This window comes from Anopheles merus, chromosome 3L, assembly GCF_017562075.2.
Source record: "Anopheles merus strain MAF chromosome 3L, AmerM5.1, whole genome shotgun sequence".
Classification (NCBI taxonomy): Eukaryota; Metazoa; Arthropoda; class Insecta; order Diptera; family Culicidae; genus Anopheles; species Anopheles merus.
The window spans coordinates 2161842-2187031 of NC_054085.1; the positions used below are offsets into that span (position 1 = coordinate 2161842).

At 40.9% G+C, this 25190-nt stretch overlaps 3 protein-coding genes across 43 annotated transcripts in view; 1 reads left to right on the forward strand and 2 right to left on the reverse strand.

Annotated features, from left to right (window-relative positions):
* The first annotated feature begins 2515 nt into the window (after positions 1-2515).
* LOC121600305 (fas-binding factor 1 homolog) lies at positions 2516-5885 on the forward strand. Its single transcript, XM_041928767.1, has 3 exons — positions 2516-2590; positions 2656-4767; positions 4839-5885. The coding sequence occupies exons 1-3, from the start codon at positions 2588-2590 to the stop codon at positions 5823-5825; spliced, it is 3102 nt and encodes a 1033-aa protein (XP_041784701.1). The 5' UTR covers positions 2516-2587; the 3' UTR covers positions 5826-5885.
* On the reverse strand, positions 5881-7130 carry LOC121600306 (trypsin-like). The gene is made up of 4 exons (XM_041928768.1): positions 7024-7130; positions 6515-6960; positions 6290-6454; positions 5881-6219 (listed from the first exon to the last, which is right to left on the reverse strand). The coding sequence occupies exons 1-4, from the start codon at positions 7076-7078 to the stop codon at positions 5929-5931; spliced, it is 957 nt and encodes a 318-aa protein (XP_041784702.1). The 5' UTR covers positions 7079-7130; the 3' UTR covers positions 5881-5928.
* Positions 7131-7471: 341 nt separating this feature from the next.
* The window catches only part of LOC121598389 (rab11 family-interacting protein 4B), a 49208-nt gene continuing 31489 nt past the window's right edge, over positions 7472-25190 (reverse strand). For 30 of the 41 annotated variants that reach the window (XM_041925151.1, XM_041925143.1, XM_041925148.1 and 27 more), the window contains 5 exons: positions 12241-12375; positions 10652-10938; positions 10243-10537; positions 9819-9857; positions 7472-8937 (listed from right to left, as the gene is read on the reverse strand). In XM_041925151.1, coding sequence (XP_041781085.1) covers positions 8818-8937; positions 9819-9857; positions 10243-10537; positions 10652-10938; positions 12241-12375 — 876 coding nt within the window. In that variant the 3' untranslated portion in view covers positions 7472-8817. Of the gene's footprint in view, positions 8938-9818; positions 9858-10242; positions 10538-10651; positions 10939-12240; positions 12376-12733; positions 13616-25190 lie in introns of all 41 variants that reach the window. The other 11 variants (XM_041925130.1, XM_041925127.1, XM_041925128.1 and 8 more) reach the window with 3 other exon arrangements.

Consider the following 25190-nt stretch of genomic DNA (forward strand, 5'->3'; position numbering starts at 1 on the left):
TCTCTTAATCAGCCACAAAGTACGACATTGGAACGATTTTTCGTTAAACAGCCTTAAATCAGCTATAAAGTACGAGCTGGCTATTTGGGTTTATGCTCTTTTTGGATTTTTTTAATGTTCTTTTTGCATTTTGCATTGAATTTGTGCAAAAGATACCTGTTTTACAACAAAAAAATTTAATGCAAAACTCTGTGGCGATATTTTTCAACCCTCGAACTGGTAGTGTAAACTATTTTTCCATACAAATCCGCTATACGCGAAAACTCGATATACGCTATTGCGCTCGGTCCCGTACGATAGCGTATATCGGATAATGACTGTACACATTTTCTTCTCAGTGGTGACAAGTTCTTTTTTTCGGGGCTCCACGCGGCCGCTTATGGCCGCTGCAGTGCTCCATCGGATACGATTTTATCGTACGTGCGTTCATTTGATTTTCGCTGGATTATTTAGATTGATTTGATTATTTGGCTGAGTTTTATAGTTCAATGATTAAAAAATGAGATTTTTCCTTCAAACCCTAGATATGTATATCGGTATTTCTGGTCACTATGCCCACAGCACAAGGCGAGCTTTCTGGCGACCATCCTTCAAAAACCGTCGTTCGAAACGTTAAAAAAGACCGTCACAAGTACTTAAAAACGACGTCGCCAGCGAGGGAAAAACCTACCTATTTGGAGGGTTTGGCGACATCGTTTTTAAGTACTTGTTACGGTTTTTGATCTTCTGAGCTAGAGCTAGGGAATCTGCCCGAGAAAATACAGTCAGTCCAAAAAGTATTCGTCTAGGGTAGCTGTATCAGTTTTCGGCAGGCTAGTGCAGCAGTTTCACAAAAAACTGCTCATACATCTATTATTTTTTATTTGCCGTTTCAAAGCCCTTTTTCACAAATATTTGTGAAAATGCAAACATTAGTTTTGCTCCTATTTTCGACAGTTTGTTCCTATTTCCGGCAGGCTGTGTTCTTATTTTCGGCATTGCGAATACGGGACAGAAAATGTTTTCATCAATGTGAATAGGTAGAATTTTTTTTTTAAAAGCATTTTAACATTCTTACTTTGCTAAGATTAGTGTTAAAAAGCACTTTATTTATTAATTTCCCAAACGCCTCAGATTAAGTTCAAACGACTGGAAAATCGAATATCTTTAGAAAAAAACGAAAGCTCCATAGCTTCATTAATTTGCTCAATAGATGGCGTATTACAACTCATCACTATATTGCTGTCTTTTTCTTGCAATGTATTTCGACAAGTTTCATCTAATCATGAACTATGTAGCCTTCTAACTTTCTGAGCAAAAATCTATATGAATGGTCGTGTGGTCAGATACGTGAGTATCGGCACCAACGACCATTATTCAATACTCACTTGCTTCAGTGCTGGTGGTTTACATTGAAGTTTAGTATTTAAACAATCGTATTGCCGTTCTAATTCTAGCGATGCATAACTTCAATGCGAAACTGTACAACAGTATAGAGGGAATGAGAAAGTTCTCCTACAATCGAGGAAGCTCCACTCCCACCAATAGAAGCCGCCACCAGCTTTTTGCTATTTTGAGAATGCATTTGTTATTTGCCGTCTGCTAAACAAGGTCTTTCTATATTTCGTTTAGGTTGAGAGCTTGAGTTGTTTAGAACCCGTTTAGTGGTCGTTTAGTGGATTTGTGGCATTTGGGTTGACTGACAGCATATCTGTCGAAAAATGCTGAGCTCTGCACATTTCATTTGATAGTTTGAAAACGTTTGTTAAGAACGTGTACCGAACGTTGTGGAACTTTATAGCTTTTTAATGCATGACATCGGTACGAGGTGGCTCTTGTCTAAGTGTCAAAGGCTGGTTTTAAAATCAACATGCAGATAAAAAAAATATGCATCGTGTTGTTTGTTTAATTGATGACGCCTTGCTTGAAAATAAAACGTAAAGAAAAATAATCCCCGGCACCGTGGTATAAGGAAACTGCTTAAGCGCTGTTTTAAAGATCCACCTGGAACTTTGATGCTGTTTATCTACTGCAAAAGGCGAATTCAAGCAGCGATCTTTAGCATGCCAAAATTGGCTGCATAAGCAATTTTGGCTATTTGGGTAGGTCCACTGCCGAAAACTGGTACGAATAACCTAGTGATTTCCATATGGAATTTAATACATTAAATGATTTGGGCAATGATTTTATGACTTTTCGGTTAGTATTATGAACAAAAACATCTGTGATTTTCGGTAGGATAAATCAAAAAATCGGTAGTTTTAGGGTGGTCATCTGTGATTCGGTAGGCATATTAAAAATCGTTAGGAATGCAGATAAAACGGTATTTCTGGTCACTCTGGCTGTTTCGTTGTGCTCTGACGAAAATGTCAAAACTCGTGTGCCTAGTGAGAGGGCCGGATTGACACGTATAATTTTAATTCCACCGTTACATTTAATGGCATTTTATTTGTTATGGCCATTTGTATAAAAAAATAGAAACAATAAATATTTGTTACTGGTTTCAATATTTCCAAGTCTTTATTATTGATGTTTAATTAATCATTTGACAAAGAAAAATGTCGATCTTATAGCGTTGTACAATTAAAAAAAAACCCAAGCCGTTTCTATGGTAACTGATATCGTTCAACAAACTTACTGTTTTGCATGCGTCCAATTTTCATTTTTCCAGTGTAGTTTCTCAGAATGAACTTCGACTTAGATGATCCTTTAGAAGGTTTATTAAGCGATGGCAGTAATGATAGCTTGTTTGGAAATGAGCCTTCAAAAAAGCCGGATAAACCCGGCAGACCCGGAAAAATGGAAGATTTGTTCGGCATTAAAACGGACACCGCAAAGCGTGCTTCGGTTCCCAAATTCGGCGAGCCGTCTAGTATGGCGTCGGAAAAAATGCAACCCGCATCTTTGGACTACGCGAAACTTTCAACAGCAACTACCCAACAACCATCCAGTTTGACTAGCGTGCAAGGAAGAAAAACGGAACCTGTTCCCAGTAAGCCAGTCAGCACGGCGCCGTCCAACAAACCTACCACACCGCAGAAGAAGGAAATTTCATTCGACGATAGCGATTTGCTGGCAGATCTTGGTTTCGATCCGAAAAAGCCCAAATCAAAATCTACCATTCTAGACGACATTCTTGGCGGACCGTTAACCGCTGCAACCAAAGAGATACCTCCGAAAAGCATCATGGCTAAACCAAGGCAAAGTCTTACCACCACACTGGAAGAACCGCAAACTACTAGCAAAGCCGTTTCTCGCCAATCAACCGACACCTCGGAAAATCCACCACCCGAAAGTTCTGTTATGGGTAGCTACGCACCAACCGGAAACAATATCCCGAGCTTCGGCGCTGCTCCGAAAAGAAGCGGTCGTCGAAAGTCTTCGGTCTCAATGCTGAACGATCCTTTAGGGTTGTTCGGCGGGACAACGGAAGAAAAAGGCTCTCGTGCTGAAATGAAGCAACCAAAGAAAGGTGGTGCTGATTGGTTAGGTTTAAATGATGACCCAATGGCGAGCGATGTGGAACAAGTTCCCGTGCCTTCGACAGCGCAGGCGAAACCGCGCGATTCCATCGCAGCTAAAGCGCCACCTGTCGCCCCAGTTCCGCCAGATGTCTCAGCGGATGTGACTGTACCGCCCAAACCAGAAATATCTACAACATCTACCCCGACGCCAATCGGATTGGGACAGCCCACACTACAGCCCCAGCCGATAATATCGGACCCTCAATTAATTACAAACACTATTCAACTCATAGATATGGAAGCGCAAAACGCTTTAGCGACGATGCAACAGCAGGAAATCCAGCTGTCCATAGCCGGCCAAATGAAGAACCAAGAAAAGGCATTAATTGAAATGCAACAGAAACAGCAAACTATACTGAAACGGCAAGAAGCACAGTTTAACGAACTACTTCAGAAACAAATGCAACGCCACACACTGTTGGAAGATGTTCTCGCCAAACAGCAGCAACGGATAAATGCCAACATACAGCTAATCATGAGTCAACCGGCCCCAATCGCCTCCCTCCCATTCGGTGACCGAACAACAAGCGAGCTTTCCGCAAACGACTTGAGGCAAGCTACCGAACCAAATGCCCTCGAAAAAGTGGAACTGCAAACCGATGTGAAACGTTTGGAGATGGAGAAGCTGCGTCTCGAGGATATGGTGGCGAACCTGTCTGCGTACCATGAACAGGAGTTGTCGATCCTTGAATCAAGCTACAAAAAACAAATGACCTTCCTGGAGGAAAGTCTTCGCATCATGGAAGCACGCCTGAAGCATGACAACAAGCAGTTGGAAAATTTCTACCAAGCCAAAATCACATTCGTCGAACAGGAGAAGCAAAAGCTAATCGCAGACCATGAAGCGAAAGCCCAATCGATGGAAGAGCATCACCGTAAGGTGATCGAACAGCTTAAGCAAGGATATGAAGAAAGTCTCGAACAATTGCGCCAGGATCATCGCGAATCGGTGGCTGCAATACGTGAATCGAAAATGCTCGAATTTTCTGCCATTCAAGATAATCAATCTTACTTACAAACGCTTAAAAGTGCTTCCAGCTACTTGGAAAATGCGTCCGGCGATTTGCAGCAACTTCGCGACACGCTACAGGACCAGATCGAATTCACGCAAAAGGAGAAAGAGATTCAATTGAAGCAGCGTGAAAAGCAACTAGAAGATCAGCAACGTCTACTCGATCGCACACGTGAAGCTACGGCGGAGGAGAACGTGCGTTTGCTCAATTTGGTGGAAATGCTAGAGAGTAAAGTTACCGAGATGACTAAGGTTGGACCTATTTGATCGGATGACTCATTTTATGACGTTTTTTTAACAAAATTTTCCATTTTCTTTCCCAGATATCATCGCAAGAGCGCTGGGAATATCAGCAAAAATGTATCAAGCTAGAAGCAGAGCGGCAGAGCGTAGACAAGGAGAAACAGTTTCTTCGCGAGCGTCATGAACGGGAGGAGGCACGTATTGACGAACTGAAGCGCTTGCAGTTTGATGAACACTCTCGGTTGATGGATAAGGTGGCCCAGGAACGGCAAACTCTATTGGAGGAGAAAGCCAAACTAGAGACGATGGCGCAGCTAGCGTCCACCACCAACTCGATCGGTACGGGAACGTCGCGCCTTGAGGTGGAAGCCGCCCTCAAGGTGGCCGAAGAAGCCGCTCGCCAAGCCGATACAGAGAAGGAGCGCTACCTACAGATGCAGCGCCAGCTAGAGTCGAAACGCCGTGAAATGCAAACGCGCGAAAGCAAGTTGTGTGAAGCAAAAGATGAGCTGGAAGCGGCAATCGATCGGGCTTGTCAAAGGGAACGAAATGCCGAGACAGTGTATCGCAGTCTGCGTAAATCGGAACATAACTTGCAGCTCAAGATGCAACTGATACAGCGACAGTTTCGCGAAGTGTCCGAGCGGGAGGATCGTTTGGCTAAAGAAAAGATCGAGTTCAGTAAGGAACGGCTGGAGCTGCAGGCTGCCAGGCGCAAGCTGCTGCAGACCCGTTGCAGCCTATGCAAGATCGGCGATAAGTCGCAGGAGATAGCGGGTGATCTGCTTACCACCAACACGGATTCCGTAGCAGACGATTTGAAGCTGGAAGCTAACTTTGCCGAAATGCAGAACCGCTTGGATGTGGCCGGGTTGAGGCTGGATCAACATTTCGACAGCGATGTGGATCGGCAAATGAAACTGTTTCTCGAGCGCAATCAGACAGAGCAGTGTGACGATGTGGAGTTGACGGAAAGTCAGCGACGGCATCGTGAAATTGATCGTGACTTGGCTCTTTTGAACTTTGACGCACTATTTCCACAGCTACGTTCAGGTGAGGAAACGTAGAGGCCAATACTTGTAACCACTTTCTCTGGTAAGACAATAAAGTGTTCAAATGAATCGTTTTTAATACATCGCATATCGTATCGATTTCATTGCGATATAAGCTCTACTCATCACTGTTCACCTTAGCAGCTCTAATCGCTCTCCGGCGTCGTACGGTTTCTTTATTTTGCATTAATATTTGAGCTGCCACGTTCCGTACTACGCGGCACATTTCACCAAAGTTTGTGTCACTGTAGTTGACGCTGGACTCTTCAACGATCCATTCGTGATGATTCCACAGCCTTTCGAATCCTCCTGGGACGAGAGAGTTGCATGCCCGGTACACGTAGGACATAACACCAACTAACTGCGGCCGTCCATCTGCGATCATCACCAACGGTCCTCCAACATTGCCCTAAAAACACAGCATGGTCACACACAGTACATGTACACTTGCAATTGATATGAGGTAAGCTAATCAATACCGTGCATATGCTGCCCGTGCCGTTCGTATAAACGCACACCCTGGTAACGTACACCAGGTCCTGCAAATCCCACGGACTCAGAAGCTCCTTACACTGATCGTTCGAAATCGCCCGAGCGTCCAATTTTTGCAACTTTTCTTTATAGTCATCCTGTGGGGCAGTATCCTAAAATGATAATAATTCACATCACAAACACAGAAGCAGGGATCCTTTAGCACCTTCTACCTTCTCGGCACCCCAGTCTGTGTACGATACTAAACTACCATCCGGGATGGGGCCGATGAGAAGTTCAATCGGCTGCACGAAACGGTTAAAATCAATGTACTCGCGCGTCCGTACTAGCGCAACATCGTTGCGGGCAGCTTCAAAATCGAACTCGGGATGATACGTGTGCGAATAGATCGTGTAGAACCGATCGTCTATTTTAGACTTGAGCTCTACTTGTCCCAGCCGGATGCGTGCCAATTCAGAAAGTGGTTGCCCCGGATAGGTGCGCATCAGTTTCCATATAAAAGAAGCTTGCGTAATGATGAAACGAACGTTGAGTATGGCTCCACTCCCCAAATGACGGTCTTGTTCGATTAAACGAAACGACGCCTGATACGGTACCTCCGACTGTGCCACATCTGTTCCGGCTGCCATTCTTTTATCCCGGGAAGCTTGTAAAGAGCCTTTGAAAAAAACGAATTTCAAATTATATATTTTATGCAATTTTATATAAAATTATTTTATACCTGCGTAGCTGCAGAGTATTGCTGCAAGAAGCAGCACATTCGCCCAATGTCCCATATCGATGATGGACAGTTCGCTACTGAATGGCTGATCTGTGCATTACAATTACATCAAGCATAAATTACCATGAACATTTGCATTCCACTGCTTAATCAAGTTATCAATCATTGAAGCTTTTATCGTCATAGGTAGGTAGTTTTGCTGCGAAACTCACATGATAAGCTAACGATGCATATCGATGAACCATTGGTGGAGTCACATCATGCATGTTGTTTGAATAACGATAACACATCATTATCAACTGATCAATTAGCTGCCAAACGTTTACATTTGGTTAGTACTGTTTCACACGAACCGTGACGCATCCGATAATACAGAATATAACAATAATACAACAACATTCTCAATATATGCATGGTCTTAATAGACTACGAAGCACTAGCAGCAGTGTATGTTGTAAGTATTTTTATTTTCTGACTCTAAGTAGTAATACAGTTGGGTTTTGTTTTAGTAGAACGCTATTTTGGCATCCATGCTATAAAAAGAGAATGCTTATGGGTCATAGCACTCTAACGTCTTGCACTTGCACAACCGCTTACGAAACACATCACCTTCAACAGCTATCTTTTCCTACGCCCTGCTCCTATCCGTAACATGCCCTCGTCGTAAAGGGAAGGTAAAATAGATTTCGCACTACACTCCATGTAATGTAACCTTCAAACCTGAACAGCAATAACTTATCGACAAAATAGTCGCACCGTAAATAGATCTTTCAAATATGCGTCTTTGTGTATATAATTTTAAACTGAACTGCAAATCGAGTGCAGCTGGTGATTTTGAATTGAATTATTTGCTCATTAACGCCAATGCATATGCTAAAACAATTTTTATAAAAAACTTTTAAACATGTCCTTCCTTTCCGCTAACTGTGTAGTCGTCTAAAAAAACGAAAACCCAACCGAAAGGCGTTGCAAAGCTGTTTCCAACATTCTCCTCTTGCTAATAATTTATAATGTATTCCTCTCTCAATGCAACTTTAAAGTGATTTTTAGACATTTTTTTTTTAATTTTAAATACAAACTTCATTCTTGGCCACTCAATTAGTCGACGTCAAACTCCACTGCCCTGTTTTACGCATTACAATAGTTTACAACGTCCATTTTAAAAAGGATACATCAAACATATTTTACGCTTGAAGGCTACTTCAGTTATCACGATTCTAGTAAGTGCTTTGCTGTTAAGCTGCTGCTCATCATTAGAATTGATTGCAAGGCGCATTTATGATGTGTTAAGAACCGAAGAGTACCGTTGCTCGTCTACCCTCTTTTGAAGCATGGATTTTGGAGGGATCTATCGTTTGTAAACAAAAACCGTACCAGTATCATCATCAAGCGAGAATCATTCTCTGATAAATAAACTGCGTCTGCTCTGGGCCTTTCGAACGCAATCCTAATGTACCTTGTTCTTCGTTTGTCTAGCAATGTCTAAGAAATTATAGTCTAACAAGCTACGGTCGTCCTTTTGTGTTGTGTAGTTGCTAAATGTACTCAGTAATATATAAAAAAAAAACAATATATTGCTTGGGCTTCTGCTTTCAATTCCATTAGTCGCACATCCGCGTCCTGTTTACCCTGACTTGTGTATTTTTCCGTCTATTTTTTTAGTATACGCTCTTTCCTACACTTTCTTCAATTGTGAGTAACATGTAACATGTAACTATGTTTTGTTTGATTGTAAAAAGCGAATGTAATTTACACTAAGGCTCAACTAAACGGAACAAAATCAACCAGTTCAGTTTAGGCGGCTTTCACTTCCAGCAGCTGTGGATAGTTTTCCACCACGTTCAATAGCATCGTGTCGATGTAATGCTTCAGTCGTCGGTTCTCCTCTTCCTTCTCCTGGAATGCGACCTGGAGCTGTAACGAAGGTATAGTATACAGACCGTCAGTATCAAATGAGAAAGCTTATGTACAGCGTTATAAAGCCAAAGATTGTAAAAACTGTGCAACACACATAACCTACACCGCCAAACCAACGGTCATACAGTGGTATTAAGTAAAGCACGCTTAACACTGATTAGTTCTTAGTCGAATCGTGTAAAGAAACAACTTAGGAAGAGTATGTGAAATAAAATGCTTAATCAGAGACACATAGTAGTTAATATAAAACCAGAAAATGTAAAACATATTGCCCTGTTATATCAAAGAACGTATTTCAATATTAATTGTAGATAGAAGCCTAATCCATATACTTGTACAAAGGAAACTTGTACAAAGGAAGAGTAAATTATTTGATTAAAGAGACCGATAAACACCGTCCAAAATATCCCTTGTTTATAAAATGTTAACTATATCAAAATTTCAAATTTATAATGTAAACGTAGGTAAAGATTCGTCAATTATCGGAACAGTAATAGTATTTGGAAGTTATGACAAGATAGAACAAGGAAACGTTCAAATGTTAACGACTTACGTTGAATAAAACTAAATTAATACTTTACAAAGTGTCTCTTAGGGGGATTTTTTACGGACAGATGCACCACCGTACAACATTATTCAACCAAAGTAATTTTTTGAGTAATGTTAATTCCGCAAACCATATTACCTCACCCAACCCAAAGCTACTGCACAAAGATGTTAGTTTGTTTGTGGGTAGTACAAAAAAGAAACATCGAAGAAAAAAAAACAGTATCCCCAGAAGATAAGTATGATTAGAAGCCGATCGTTTCGATCGCGAAACATGATTTGGAGCAGAGGAGCAAACAAAGACTATACGCCATCAGTACCGTCAAACTAACCTGTGTTAATGACGCTAAAGTGGTCGAATCAACGGTATCCTGTGAAAGGGGGCGAAAAGAAGAAGATACAGAAGCGTGACACAATTGAGATAAACAAACAAGTGGACAAGTGTGTGGACCCGACCGACGACGCTCAACAGACGGATATTCGGTTCCGGTGGACGGATATCAACATCAAGTAGGAGGATAGCGGCGCATGACGCAACATCACCCTACAGTGTTGCGGTGAAATCTAAACTAAGTTAAGCTCTAGTGATAAGGGTCAAGACGTAACGTGATGGAACAACATACAGGCACGATAATGCAACAACACCCTAACCATCCTAGACGTAGTAGAAAAGCAAACGCTTTCTTTTCCCGTCCGCAAAAGCCACTCGAATCGAACACACTGTTGTGTTGTCTCGTTCCGAAACGTCGTTTTTACCTGATTTTGGCTCATGGCTTCTAGCTCTTGGGCCAAACTGTTCGAGGTCCCGTTCAGCAGATTACGTCCTTCCTCAATGCTACGGGTCAACATCATAGCCTGAAGCTCTTCGTTCGCTTCCTCCAGTGACTTGTTCTTCTGGCGCAATTCGTCCATTTCCTGATGCAATTCCTCCAGTCGCAGCGACTCGGGCGATGTTGTTGGCAGTGCGGGCCCACGCTCAGAACGCAGCCGTTCACATTCCTTGCCAAGCTCTACCATCAGTTCTTCTGCCGCTTGCTTCTCGGCTCTATGCCTACAAGTACAAGTAAATGCAGTTATCAGCAACAACAACATAAAAACCGGAAACATATTATCATTCGCACAGTGTCAGTATGACGCACGAAAATCAATTGCAACATAAACTCACTTTTTCTCCTCTGCCCTTGCTTCCGCCAGATCCTGCTGCGAGATCATCAGCGAATCCCGAGCTTTCTCCAGCTTCTCTTCCGTCGCATGCAGATCGGCCGCCTGTTTGTCACTTTGCAGGCGCAATCGTTGGATCTCCTCGCGCAAGCTGGTTACCTCCATCTCCATCGTCCGTATCCGGATCTGACAGTTTTCATTCTGCAATTTTGCCTCCCGCTCGACGCGGGCCAGCAACTCCCTGTGACGCTTTTGTTCTTCAGCCAATCGTTCTTCCGCCCGCAATTCAGTCTGAAAATAAAAATAACAACAAGAAAACATTAGTAAACAAATAAATAACAAGAGTTTTACAATGCAAATGCCAACGTCCGATCTCTCCACCACCGGATGAATGGCAATGCCCCCCACATTGGGTGGGGCCATCCGTTTCCGGCCAATCGAAGTATGACCATTCATGCGACACAAACATTAATCGAATCGAATCAACAACAACACTCACACACATACACACTGGTGTGGTAGGTTCTCTGCGCAAATTACCGAGAACGTGCGTAGTTAGCAATAGAATGTAAGCCGTGAGTATCAAACTGTGGTTCAATTTGATTGTTACTTCGGCAATTACCTGTGTGACGGAATGATTTATGTTAAAAATACATCCCCTCTCTATGTCAATGAACTTCAGCTTGTATCAGCACAATCACTGGACATACAATCGTAACAGAAGCACTAGCAGCATAATATGGTGCGGTTCGGCCATACACGATCAACGAATCTTGCACAACCAACTATGAATATTCAATTAAATTTCACCCTTCTTCTTTTCCAACCCTTTTTGTTACTTTCAGTAAGCCTCACCTGCGATAATATCGTTCATGCCTTGCCTATGCGCTTCTGCCATTGCCCAAAAAGGGTCTGAGCAGTGAATTGGTAATCTATACCTTTATTTAATTTTCCTTGATGGGCAGTTAGCTTTTCTTTTACCCATTACGATCATTCCATTCCTTCCTGTGTGCCTTTGGATGCCTATATTACGGCTTCGTCAGTTTCTGCAGCACATAATTTGATGTTGGTTTACAGTTTTTTTTGTATGAATTTTAATTAAACCAACATGCCGCAAAAGATTTTAGATTAAGCAATCAACGACTTATTGTGTAAGTGTACGTTATGCTCAAACGTTATAAACTCAAATCTGTTATGATAAAAAAAGCATAATTAATATGGATCGTGTTCAGTTTTCCCAAAAATTATGTTTCTTTGCAGCAAATGTACGAATGTGCGATGAAATTTTTCCATTTTCTTGTTGCGCTTGCACAGCGTCATATTCATTACGCATGTTGTTTAAGTAGGACTTAAGTGATGAATAGATCAGTGGCAAACTTAGTGGCATAAATAGTCAAAATCTTTGAAACAAATCCTGAAGAGTTCCAGGTAAAAAAACACATCAATAAACCCAGTGTCAAACTTCATGATAGTTCTAACGACGAAAAACAGCCTTACCATGACTCAACACACAGAAACTACACAATTGCAATAATATATAGTAGATGATGACTTATAACATCATATGTATGAATTATCATTTGTGTCACTTACCTCTCTCAGCTGCTCCTCCAGCATATGATAACGCGCTTGAAGGACGGCATATTCCGTTTTCGTTCTACTCGTGCGATCGTCCACATTGCTCTGGGTGTCTGCCAGATTGGTGACTTGCCGTTGTAGTATTTCGAGCTGCAATTTGTAACAAAAACAATAGCATTGTTATAGCGAATCCATTCAGAACACTCACACCACACCACTGAACATAAATGCTGGGGTAGTTAAAAAAAAGATGAATCATGTGCCGATAGATCTACGCAATGTCATAGACCTATTTTTCTGAGGGTTATAGACCTTACACCTACCACACTGTACCAGAATAGCTACATAAAAAAATATTCGCAAAAAGGTTATTTTTGCGAGACGTCATACAAGACGAGGTATTCGGGATGGACTGGTTGCCAAAAATATCGCAAAAAATGACATCTTTCTTGTCCCCGTGCCTTGTATCCTACCACTTTACGCAATAATGCTTTTTGATATTACTTACTTGTTCGTTTAAATTATCACATAGGTCGGTCTTGATTAGATCGCTCATTTTACTGCTACTGTTGCTCGACTTTAAAATATACTTATTGCTGAGCTCTGGATTATCGTTGATCAGCTTCAGATTGTTGTTGATCAAGTTGTTTTTGGCGTTTTTCTCCTCGATCGTAACCGAGCTGATGAGGTTGTTCGTTTTGTTATTGAGCATTTTGATGTTGAGTATACCTCCGCTCACATTACCGTTCGCTGTAATGCTGTTGTTGTTCAGCTGGTAAGCCTCGAGAGCATTTCCGTTTTGGTTTGAGTTACCGTAATCGTCCAGGAAAAATCCCGACTGCGGCCCGGACGAAGGGAAGTCATTTGGGTGCAGGCTGAGGAACGTTTCCTCGTCGATCAGCACCGGCTGATCGGGTGGGATGTACCCGTTTAAGCGTAAATCTTCCAGACTAGATGAGGACGTGCGCGACTGCTTGTCGAGCGACGTGATGCCGATGCTGCCGGTGCTACTGCTGCTGCCGCAGTTACCATTTGCAGCATTGATCGGCACTGTGGGACCAACGAACTCAAACTGACCCTGCCACATATCGTAGTCTAGATCCAGACTGTCCGGTTGGCTGGTCGAGGAGGGCGTCGTGGCCGATGTCGGTGTCGACGACAGGTAGTCGACTTTCTTCGTCGTGGTCATCATTTTGAGCGGTGAAAGTTTGTCACTAAGTCGGTGCCAATTCATTGGGCTGGTGGCAGCAATCGGTCATTATTTACACGGGACAATCACTGGCCAAGGCTTCATGTGCCTTTTTCACCGTTTTCACTAACGCAACCACTAATTGCACTATTCTAATCAATTACATTGAACATTGGCACTTACGATCCTAATTGTAAAACACTGTTCGAAGAAAATATTACAATCATGATTAATTTCTTTTTTTTTTTCACTTTAACCAATTGCGATCACTAAAATTCCCAATTTCAGCTGATAGTGTTGTTGATTTACTTATAGACGTAATTCTGTCTGCAGATCACTAGCAAGGTCTCCAAGATTCCAATAATTCCAACAAGATCAAACCACAAATATACGAACTATTTTCGTCTTAAAATAATTGAATGCAACTTTACAAATTCAATCAAAGCACAAGTTCATAGCACATTGGTCTTGACTTTGGCTTCTTTATGATGTACTTGAAAAAATGAAGACGTGTGCAGCTCACGCCAATAAAATTTACGAACCATTGGACCTTAATTCAACTCTAAATTACACATAAAATGGATTGCTCGGAAAAGATTACTAATGGTACTCCATCATACCATAGGCTGTCTGATACTTCCATTTCTATCCACTGTCATGTTTAGTTTCACTTTATCGGAAACAATTTTGGTGATAAATCAACATTCACTTGACATCCGTTGCTCTCCACTGTGCAGACAAAAACTGGGTTAACGAACTTTCAAATCTGTTTTACGAACACCTCCTGTTTTCTCAAACTGTGATGCCATAGTGATAGGCCAGAAAGATTTTTATTTGTTTGATTCCTTTTATGCATTTTAATGGAACATATTTTAATCCTACATCTTTTAAAAATACTCTTGCATTCTTTCTTCGGCAAATTGTCATTGATTCAATAATTGATTCATGTTTTGTAAGTAGCGTAGCGTGTATTCATTGGAACGCATTAAGCTATGAATATAGTATGTAAGAAATGTATAAGAAATGTAAAAAAACAGCATCTCAGTTTTTTTCAGATCCAAAGTATCATCTTTTGGGTCGTGGTACATTAGTTAACTCGTACGACCTAACAACATGCGTGTGATGGGTTCAAGCCCCGTATGCACCGTGTCGTAGGACTGATTCTCCTGCTATGGGTAATCAATAAGTCACTGATAACCAAGCTCATTAGTAGTATAGGTAGCTCTAGACCAAATACGGTACGTTGCGCACCAAAAAGAAGAAGAAGTACTATTACATATATGATATTTTAAATATTTTGAGGAGAAATATTGGTAATATTAAAAAAATATCATTCAAAAGTTCTTTATTTCAATGCCAATTTTCAAAATCTTAAACATTAAGCATAAATGAAAATGGCCAAAAATAGGCTCTGCTGCCGTATCACTAAAACATTCATTTGTAAATAATAACTATAGATATTCTCTTATTTTGTCTACAAAAATTCCCTTACACAATATTAAATAATCTATTATATCCCAACAAGTGCTCCGCTTCTAAAAAACACACTCTTGGCTTTTTTTTGTAAATTCTACCCCAAAAGACAACCGTACCATGAAATGTTTCATTCGTTCCGCTCGCATAAACAGTTACCATAATCGTCGAGCAACCAAACCACCAAATGCGAAGTAGACGCACAAAAACCTTTGTCGAGCTACTAAACAAACTCCACCATGACAACGACCGTACCGTCGCTCGTCGTTTTCTTGAATGGAAAATCAATTTACTACTTGGGGCTGTGTGTCCGTGCAATCGGCTACAGTTATGCAGAAAAGGCTACCGTCGCCGTAGCATTGAATAACAATGTTCAGCGTTTAGTGGGGGAGTAGTTACTACACGCACAGATAACGGATAACGACTGCTTGGTGATCTACAACCGGATATTTTCCCAATTGGATAATCTTTTTTTTTCTATTCGGTAGATTCCAATCCTCAAATTCTACTAAACTTAAGTATCAAATTATGGTATAATTAATCATAAAATGAAACATTAAAAACTATGCATAAAATACCCTATGTTGTAGTGACCTTCATGTATGTATATGACAGACAAATATAATTGAAATTTTTTCCTTAAACCACACGAGTTCAATCATCATGTTTAGTTCTCGATCGGAAACAAGATGATTGAATTTGGATTAGATTACTCAAATCAACGGTGATGAAAGATAGGTTAGAGCAGCATTGCAGCTTCGTCATCCTGATGGTTATTTTTGGTTTTGTTTTCTTCATTAATGTTTCGCAGCTAAATCTACAGCTCATCTTAAGTCACATCATTTCAGGATCTCTCTGGTCTTCAAAGACATACTTCGTTACGACAACGAATTTCTCTTTTAAAATGCCTTATATGTTTTAAAATGCTTTAAATGTTCATTCCAAATTATTTTATTATAATCAGATTTGTAATAATCAGATAGACATATGTAGTAGCATTTAAAACATTTTAAGAATAGTAGCAGTATTTGTTGTTATGCCTCTAGTAGACTTTGCGCATTAATGCGATAACAAAAGTACAAGTTTTTTTCTTTATATTCATAAGTAACCCTTGGCTTCTGTCTAACGGTAGCAATAAACATTACTTTTGCAGCTTAATGCTTTTTTGTTGTATTTTTCAGCAATCGTCATGTACTAAACATTCGCATGTAAGATGAAAATTACGATTAATAACATCTTTTATCGAAATATCACTAGCGTACGTTGAACGCCACCATACCATATCAGTGATTTGTTCTGCTTTCACTTGCTGTTTTGTTGTATCATTCCTCAAACTTGTTGCATCTGCCTAAATTCAATAGCAGAAATGCCGGAAACATTTGCCTACTCACTGACTAGGCCACTGACTACAGCACCATACCTTAGGTGCCGTACCGGCGACCCGTTTTGCTGTTTTCAACTCGATCATATACAGTTGGTTCAATTTCCGTTAAGTAAACTATTGCGTTCAACACGATCAACTCGAGCTCGGAATGGTGGTAACATTGCAGTGAAGGTTCCACACCTTCGATACCCTTCACCTTCGTATACCCAAGAGCAGGGGAAAACTTCGACGCGCAGAGTTTCATGAATAATAAATCTCTCTTTGATCGTACGTTGCTTCGCCGTGTTTCTTCTGCTTTTCGTCATGGTTTAGAGCTGCAGTTTCAGCTAAAGCTGAAATTTGTTCGAGGTACGTTTTTGGACCAAACTGGATGGAAACTGGATCGAAGAACAATGACACCACGGCTGTGCTCGGCTGTGCTGGCCCGAAAGATACCGAACTATGGCCACTGTAGATCTTTGCATTACATCACGTTGTCGGGAGCGTGCATGCTGGATGCTTCAACGAAAGGAATAACATTTCCATGTTTCCCTTACACGTCTGTATAGATACTCGATTCAACCATCAATAATGCCCAGAGGAACCAGCGGCTCTTGCCATTCTGGGTTCACGTTGACATAGGCACCCCCTTTGTTTGCCGCTGCGATCACATTGTCCGACAAGTAGAGCCACACTACAAGGAAGTGCTTTTGGTCGACTCTACTCGGCCCAATAGCAGGTCACAAAAACACATTCACATTCCTTCCCACACCGAAACATGAACGGAGTTCGTACATCACTTCACCTCAAACAATTAGCCTAGTGGCACGTGTCGAAAGATTTTCTATCGTCTTTTCTGGGCGTTTTTTATGTTTATTTTGTAAAACGCGACGAGAAATCGAAAGAAAATGAAGTAACTCTGTTTGCAAGAAAATTGAACGACTTGCAAACGATGATTGCGGCTGCACGGCTGCATCGTGAATCAACGTATGTTTGCAATTCTCGCTCTTCTGCCGCTCACTATTTCCCGCGGCCATCGGCCCTTGAGAAAAAAAACATTTTCAAAATGAAGAAAGTCACACACTCACCACAGTCATTCGATTCAAACAACGTTTTTTTAATGACGCATTTTGTACACACTGCGAATGAGACATTCCACATTGCCCTGTTTGCAGTGTGCCCTATCTATCATTTATCAATGTCAAATCTATTAAACCAATATGTTTCACTTAAGTGCGCAGTGGACACACATTTCGCTGTCGAAGCTGACCGGCGATCGTCGAATGTGTGCCTTACCTAAAAGTAGTTCTTTAGTGATCCTTACTTGAAGAAGATGATACTAGGCTTAGTTTAATATTTGTCTTTATAAAAAAAACACATTTGTAATGCTTCCAGCTGAGCACTAATATATGCAACGATCAATATACTTCTCATGAGGAGATATGACTCTATAAAAGTAATTATATTTACTACACAAACTATGCATCATTCAACAAAGTGAAAGTCTGCTAAATCATTGAGTTGAGTTGAAGCACACTGTCAACTGTAGAGATCAAATTGCATCGAGAATGGTAAGCATTAATTGCAATTAATTCAAATCGAAAAAATTATCGACACTCTTAATGCCAGTAGATGAGCCACCAGTACGAGTGCGCATTTTTCTTGAGGTCAATTGAATTGGAACTTACGCAAAGTTTGTTATGCAAATGGTGCAGCGCACACGACGCAATTGTGCTGGTGCAACCTCCTTCCTTCAATATTTTTGCACGAAGCACCAATTCAACCACACGAACGAACAGCGCGAGACCGTTGTTCCTTCCAACACATTCGTCACACTGGAACACAGCGAACGGTTCAGCGATAAACGAAAGGAAAATTTGCAGCTGCTGTTGCTACTCGAAAGTTGAAAAAGTAAAATAAACAGTCTATGCTATGCTTTGGCATGCAGGAGATGTAAAGATAGACAACATACGAAAGCAAGAGGGCCGCTTACTTACTACCAACACCACTATTACCAACATCATCTGCTATGCGAATTGTTATTTCTGTGTTGCCCTCGCGCTGGTGTGATTATAAACTGGTCTTTTGATTGCACCGGAAACTGTAGGCGTTTGTCGGTAGTGCATGATCGTACCAGTACGCTAGTCGAAGCCGAATGCCGAGAAACGATCGTCTAGTTTACTCTAAACATACGGTCGAATACCATACCATGGGTGGGAAAAACAGTTTGCAGAAACCACCACAAATGCACACCAAACAATAACAAGTTTGAAAGCAGCTCTAAAACTTCTTCCTCCAAGCTATCTTCAACCATTTACAAAACAAATAACCAAGGTCGACATTGGTTTTCAAGAAGATCAAGCGGAAGGAGGCTAGTTTTGAACAGCAACCTTGTCGGTTAGAACACAAAACAGTTTGCACAGTTGAAAACATATGCTAAACGTGAAAATACATCTTTATGCCAATTAAATGACAGCTCATACATGAAGATGTTGAGCATAATCAAACAATGTAGTAGAGTGATCAAAATTGCCTATTGCCGTATTGCCGTGTTTATAAAGCGTCATACGCCATGCATATAGGAAGAGAAAAGAAGATTACCTGCTATTCAGACATAACAATTCATTAGCGCATAATAGGCTACCCCCATGTTCGCTCCCAGTTTCTGATGTACTTTATCGCGTGTTATTTCGACCATCCAATGCCTATTATTTGTTATTGGGATCTATTTCCTTAAGTTTTTTATTTATCTTTTAAGATTAACGTACAAGATAAAACCTTCACCAACTGTTAAGATTGTCCGATCGTCGCCTTAGATTATGCTAGTGTTGGGAATTTCGTTAAAAAAAAGGAACGGAACGGAACTAGTTCATTTTTCAAAAAGAACGGAACGTGAACCTGGGGTGCAAAAGTACCGACCCACAGCTTAGAAGCCAAACTGTCATCGGGGGGGGGGGGGGGGGGGATGTAATGCATGCATTTATTATCTAGTATTTTTTTTAACTTATCAGATGCGACGACCATTTTCGGCGAAAGCCTTCCTGTACCACTAATAAGCTTGGCTATCAGTAACTTAAATGCCCATAGCAGGATAATCATCCCAGTGTATGGGGGCACGATCCATTCGAGGCTTTTACCCATGCCGATGTTATTGAGTGGTACGAGTTGACGATTGTATCACGAGATTGACTCATTATTTGAATTTCACTTACTATTTAAAACAAATAGTTTTTTTTTTTTCACATAAATCGTTTACAACATCACGGCACTCAAACGGTTGTCGAATGGAACAGAATGTGGATATCGTGGCATAAAACATAAATACATCTTTTCCAACCCGTTCTGCCATATGAGTACAGATTTAAATTTAATAAATATTATTTGTCTAGTTAAGATAAGCTAAATTATAACAAAAAGTATAATAGATGTTACAAATTGCACCATAATACCAAATGCAACACCATTTTTGGTTTCGCTTATCACGATTTTTATAAACGATACGCGACGAAGTGCTATGAATATTCCTGTAAGCATTGGAGAGTGCACAGGCAACACATACTGTGTGCGAGAAAGAGTGAACAGTTATCTTGCATGCAGCAAGCAACAGCCGGACAAAGCCGGTTTTTTCAAAGAACGGAACGCACGAACGATAGCACCTTGCTAACAATATTGAAACGGCAAAGACCGGAACGGAGTGAACGGAAAGAACGAATTGAACGGAACGGAATGAACGGAAAGAACGAAATGAACGGAACGGAACGGAACGGAATGAACGGAATGAACGGAATGAACGGAATGAACGGAACGGAACGGAATGAACGGAAAGAACGGAATGAACGGAACGGAACGATTTTTTATAAAGGATCGGAACGGAACGGCCTACATAAAGAACGGAACTTTTTTACTAGGTTCGGACCGGAACGGCCAACACTAGATTATGCACATCAAACGTCTAAGATGCGACAGAGATGAACGCAACCGAAACTAAAATTAAATCCCTGTTTGGTTTGCTCGTTCACCACACGGTGAGTTGAGAAACACACGCCCTTACAAATGCATCTGTTTTGACATTCTTCTACGCCAGATTAATGCAACATGCGTTTTTAGTCCACGAATTAGGTGACAATGTATATGGTATAAACTGAATTCCCTGCAACCGTCACACTTTTATGCAACAACATCGCTGAATTAATGCAAAAGCTTAGATTCCACAAGGAAAAAAAAAATCACTGGTGCCGCGCATCAAACAGCATACATAAATAGACGACAGTGATGACAACGACGACCGACGGACTTAAAAAAACATTCCTTTTTTTTCACCACAGCGCGTACAAACTAAGCATGCAGTATCATAACAAGCGCTTGAAACATTCGCCGATGATTGTGACATCAGCCAGTCCCATGTTGTCGACTGTGACCGTCTCAAGTTGGTAATCATAACGAAGAAATAAACACAAAAGCCCAACCAAAACCATCTGCTTCCGTTAAGGTCGTGAGATATACTAGCTTCTTTATGCTGTTTTTTTAACAATAATGCTGAAATGGTAGTGCTTAAAAGTTCGCAAAGTAATGTTTGCAGAATTAGAGAAAATCTACCAACATTTAACTTACACTACCTTAAGAAAATTACACTAACATAAAAAACTATGGGTTGCCCAAATATACTTCCAGATATTTGCATATTTTCATGATAAAAAAAAAAACTTCAATGGGAACTATATTACCTTGCGCTACCTTTTAAACAAAGCTACATCAAATCAAGAAGACGAACGATGACATTCATTAGCGACATTATCAGACACTTTGGGTACAATGATACTCAATTCATCTTCCGATGCTAAGCCTATGCACATAATGCTGCAATCAAGAGTAGATCCCAACCGACGAGCTACACTTTTGCATCATCCATGATTTTAGGCGTTGTGCAGACCGTTACCTAACGTTTTGTGACCAAAGGCGCAACAACTTCCGTGCCACCGTCTTGCATAGTGTATTGCTTGCTAGTCTTCTGCTGTTTGTTACACTAACCCAATGCACCATTAAAACCCTTTACATTACACCGAACCTGAGTCGCGTTCGCAGACAGGGAGGCTACAGCAGCAGCTGAGAAGAAAACCATTACATAAACCTAACCTGAGGTGTGATTGATCGCTGCACAATGTGTTTCCGAAAGTATAGCAAAGTCTCTCAAAACGAACCAACCAGGCTGCAGCTCGATACTCCCACCGAAGCGTTGAAATTACTCTACTCGAGAGGTAAGGATTTCTCTTTCACCATGAACCTCGACATAACATCAAAGTGTCCCGCTCCGCTATGTTTAACAGGTTCCCTGTTGGATATATGCAGCAAATGAGCAAATGAGCTACTAATCCCATTAGATGTGATCTGACCATTACTTAATCAAAGGACTGAAGACCGTTTTCCGGGTAAAACTAATACTACCTTTAATATCTGACAAACGTGTGGAAAAGCGATGGACGTTATATTCTTTTCAGATCTTTACTTGCTTGATCTTCACAGTTTGTTCAGCGTTAATACGTTAAAGATCTTACTAGATGAATTTGGATGTATGAATGCGCCAAATGTTATTCTAAAATTCAGGTTAAGGTGTCGTCAAAACTTGTTGTTAAATATAATTCACTACCTATGATTATCACTATTTTCTGGCCGCGTTTAGCGAGTAGCACTAATTGAAAGAATGTTCAGTAGGTCGTAGTAAAGATATACATCAGTGCACAACGGTGAAGGCACTCCGCAAGGCTACATAGTTCTATGAGCTTGAACCAATCAGCTTATTGGTCGTAAATTGTCATTGTCTAAACTTCAAGCGACCTTCAAATACTTATAGTCAAAAGTAATAAGCCTAATGAAACAGAAACACGCCTGTTCCGTGCTGTTAGGGTCGACCTGAATCGAAATATTTTCCAAACTTTCCACACCATAAAACCTCTCCCGGCACTACACAAACAAACAGACAGTTTTTTCTTCAAGTATACCCTTTTATTCCACACCTTTCGAGACCGTGAATATCCTACTCGTCGAGTAAAACGCACGCGAAAACTCTTGCAATTTTGGACGATTTTCGACTAACACCTCAATTAGTGCTCTGCATGAGCGATTTGTGTCAGCAGTGGTGTGCATTTACAGCGCAAGTCGAATCAATCTGCCGGATGTTGCTAAGCTTGAATTTCAACCACGACCAGATCATTTCATTACAGAGAGTGTCTAGGATGGCTTCCCTTCACCCTCTATTTCCTTCCTCCCTTTTTCACTGTTGTTACTTGTATTGTTACCTTCAGACGAATAGTGTTTTACCAGCGAACTAAACACCCATCATTGAATCGCTGTTTTTTGCACCCCCGAAATAATTGTTCGAAAGGAAAGGTGTGCAAATTGACACCCATCGATTGTATGGTATGCAAGGAAGGATCGATTGAGTACCATCAGTTGAAATTTCAATACGATCACTGTAGCGGTACCAGTGGAAAGGATTGTTATTTAATCATTTCGAGCGATCAGGTTTATTTCTACATAATTTTTTCGATTGGCTCTGTAAGATTTCCTATGGAGTGTGTGCGTTGAATGTTACTCCCAATTGTTGTTTCTCAATTGAATCGTTTTACAGCGAAATAATTCATGCTATAACTTTGTAGTTAGATTCATTTAAAACAAACTTGTTTGATTTTCAATACAATCGTACAGAGCAAAAGGGTATTATTCTTCTTCATGAAGCCCAATGAGCTTTCCTAATTTTGTTTCTAGTTATTATACTTCCATTTCAGTACAACACAAACACAAGTGTCAGGGTTCATTGTGTACGTGGTTTCAAAAAGAATTTAAACCTTTGACTAATAAACTCAAAGTCACGACACGGGCGTGAACGGCTCAGCACGTTCTCCACGTCAAAAAACTACCAACTCAGGAGCTAATTGAGCTAATTTAGTGCAAGTGAAACGTTGAAGGCCAATTTGAACAAGCTCCATACATGTGCGTGCACCGTACAATGCACGAATAACCGCCTCGTATGAACAAATATAGCGGTAGAATCAATAGCGGATTGCCAACTTCTGGAAAACTAGCCAGCGCAGGAGGAAAAACGATGTGAGAATTTGAACCAGAGCAGAAAGTCTGGCAAATGAGCAAATGCAATAGGAATCATCATCGACAGAATTGATCATCGGCGTTCAGAAGTCTACAGATGGGAGAATAGCGGTCCGTAACTTGTGCAAATTCGCCCACTGGACTGTGCGTGCGAGAAGTTGTACTTAGGTGAGCTCTGTATGACCAACAACAAAACCATCCCTGCTAAAGATAACAGGTATTTTCAAGATAAACAGACCAGGCAGACAGGGTATAGCTCCAAATGCCCACGGCCCATGCAAAGGAGCGTATTTTTATCGCACCGCCAGGCCAGGCATCCTCCCCGTATTAGTGTGTATCTACGTCACGCGTACTGTGGTGGTATATACACAGTATGTTTTATCGGATGTTTTGGGGCTTTTTTTCATGTTACACAGCTAGTTCGTAGTAGCTGTAGCGATTAGCGATGCAATTGTTTTACCGCATGTTTAACACACCTTTACACCATGGTCTAGTTACGCGAGTTGGCAGTTGCCGCACCAGAAAACCCGAACTACTGTGATTTTGTATGCGCCAAGGAAATGGGTCAGCCAACGGCATTGGTAGGAAATTGCTTTCAAGCTTAAATTTCGTTAGCTCCCGGAATACTGGCCAACTGGACAAGGGCGTTGCGGATGTGATAGTGTACACTATACTGTACTGGAACTTACTTTCAGAGTGAAGCCTTCGAATGTATTTCGAACAGATTGCATGATTTGGAAAGGCAGAAATATTTGAAGCATTAACTACTTTGAAAATTTTATTTCATTTTGCTATTTATGAACAATTTTGAAGAGAAGAAAAGTAAAACAGTATTGTAGCATTTTTTTTATATCTTTGTATGATTGCTTCTACACCTGTTGATATGCGTACTCGGCTGTAACTGTACATATGTATCCACACGAACCTCTTTTTAACATATTTGCAATAAAATGAAGATAATCTGTTTTTCCAAATGAATATATGTGCATAATCTGCTGTCCAAAGCGAAGCTACGATTTTTTTTGCCAGCGCGCAGTCAGCCCCTACAAGCAGCAAACCGACAACTTTGCCCATCGCGATAGAAGACAGTGTCGTAAGGTGATGTAGTATATGGCGCACCAGCAGGTGGGTGTTTTAGTGCGAGCAATAACATATTCTTGCCCCTTTTACACCTACACGGGGAAAATCTTCTTACATTCAATCTGAAGTAAATTTTAGAGCGTTTTTTCCTCGGTGACGTTAAAATGGAACGTTCTTCCCTTTGGCATTGTCTATTATTTCGTACTTTATCTCCAGCAAACGAAACGAAATCTTTATAAACGCTCAAAGTGAACCAACCATGAATCTAAAGGCTAGCCTTCATTTCTCTTTGTTTCGAAACCCGTCGTAGAATTGGTGTTTAAAAAAAGATTCATTCTGTTTTTGTCTTTCAACTTCTTTGTATAACAAAGGTACATTTTATTCAGCGCTAGCTCATACACCAACTTGCCCGAAATGATGTTCTAGCTGACTTGTCTCCAATCTTTTCATATACGAATACCTAAACTCAATGACAAGAGCATATGTACCATGCGCGAACCTGCGTTTACAGTAAGTAATACCGACCTAGCGATAGTATTAGTATTAACATTGGTTACGCATGACGTAAGTGGGCTGAAATTAGCACTGATGTGAGGGGAACGGCCCAAGTATCATCATTCGTCGCCCAGCCGAAACCCGACGTACATCGCGATTATGGACACGGACAATTACGAGCGGAAGCGGCCACAACACAACCACAAATACAGCTTTTTTACATCAGGAGCGGAATCCATTTACTTTCAGTTATGATTCTCCGCG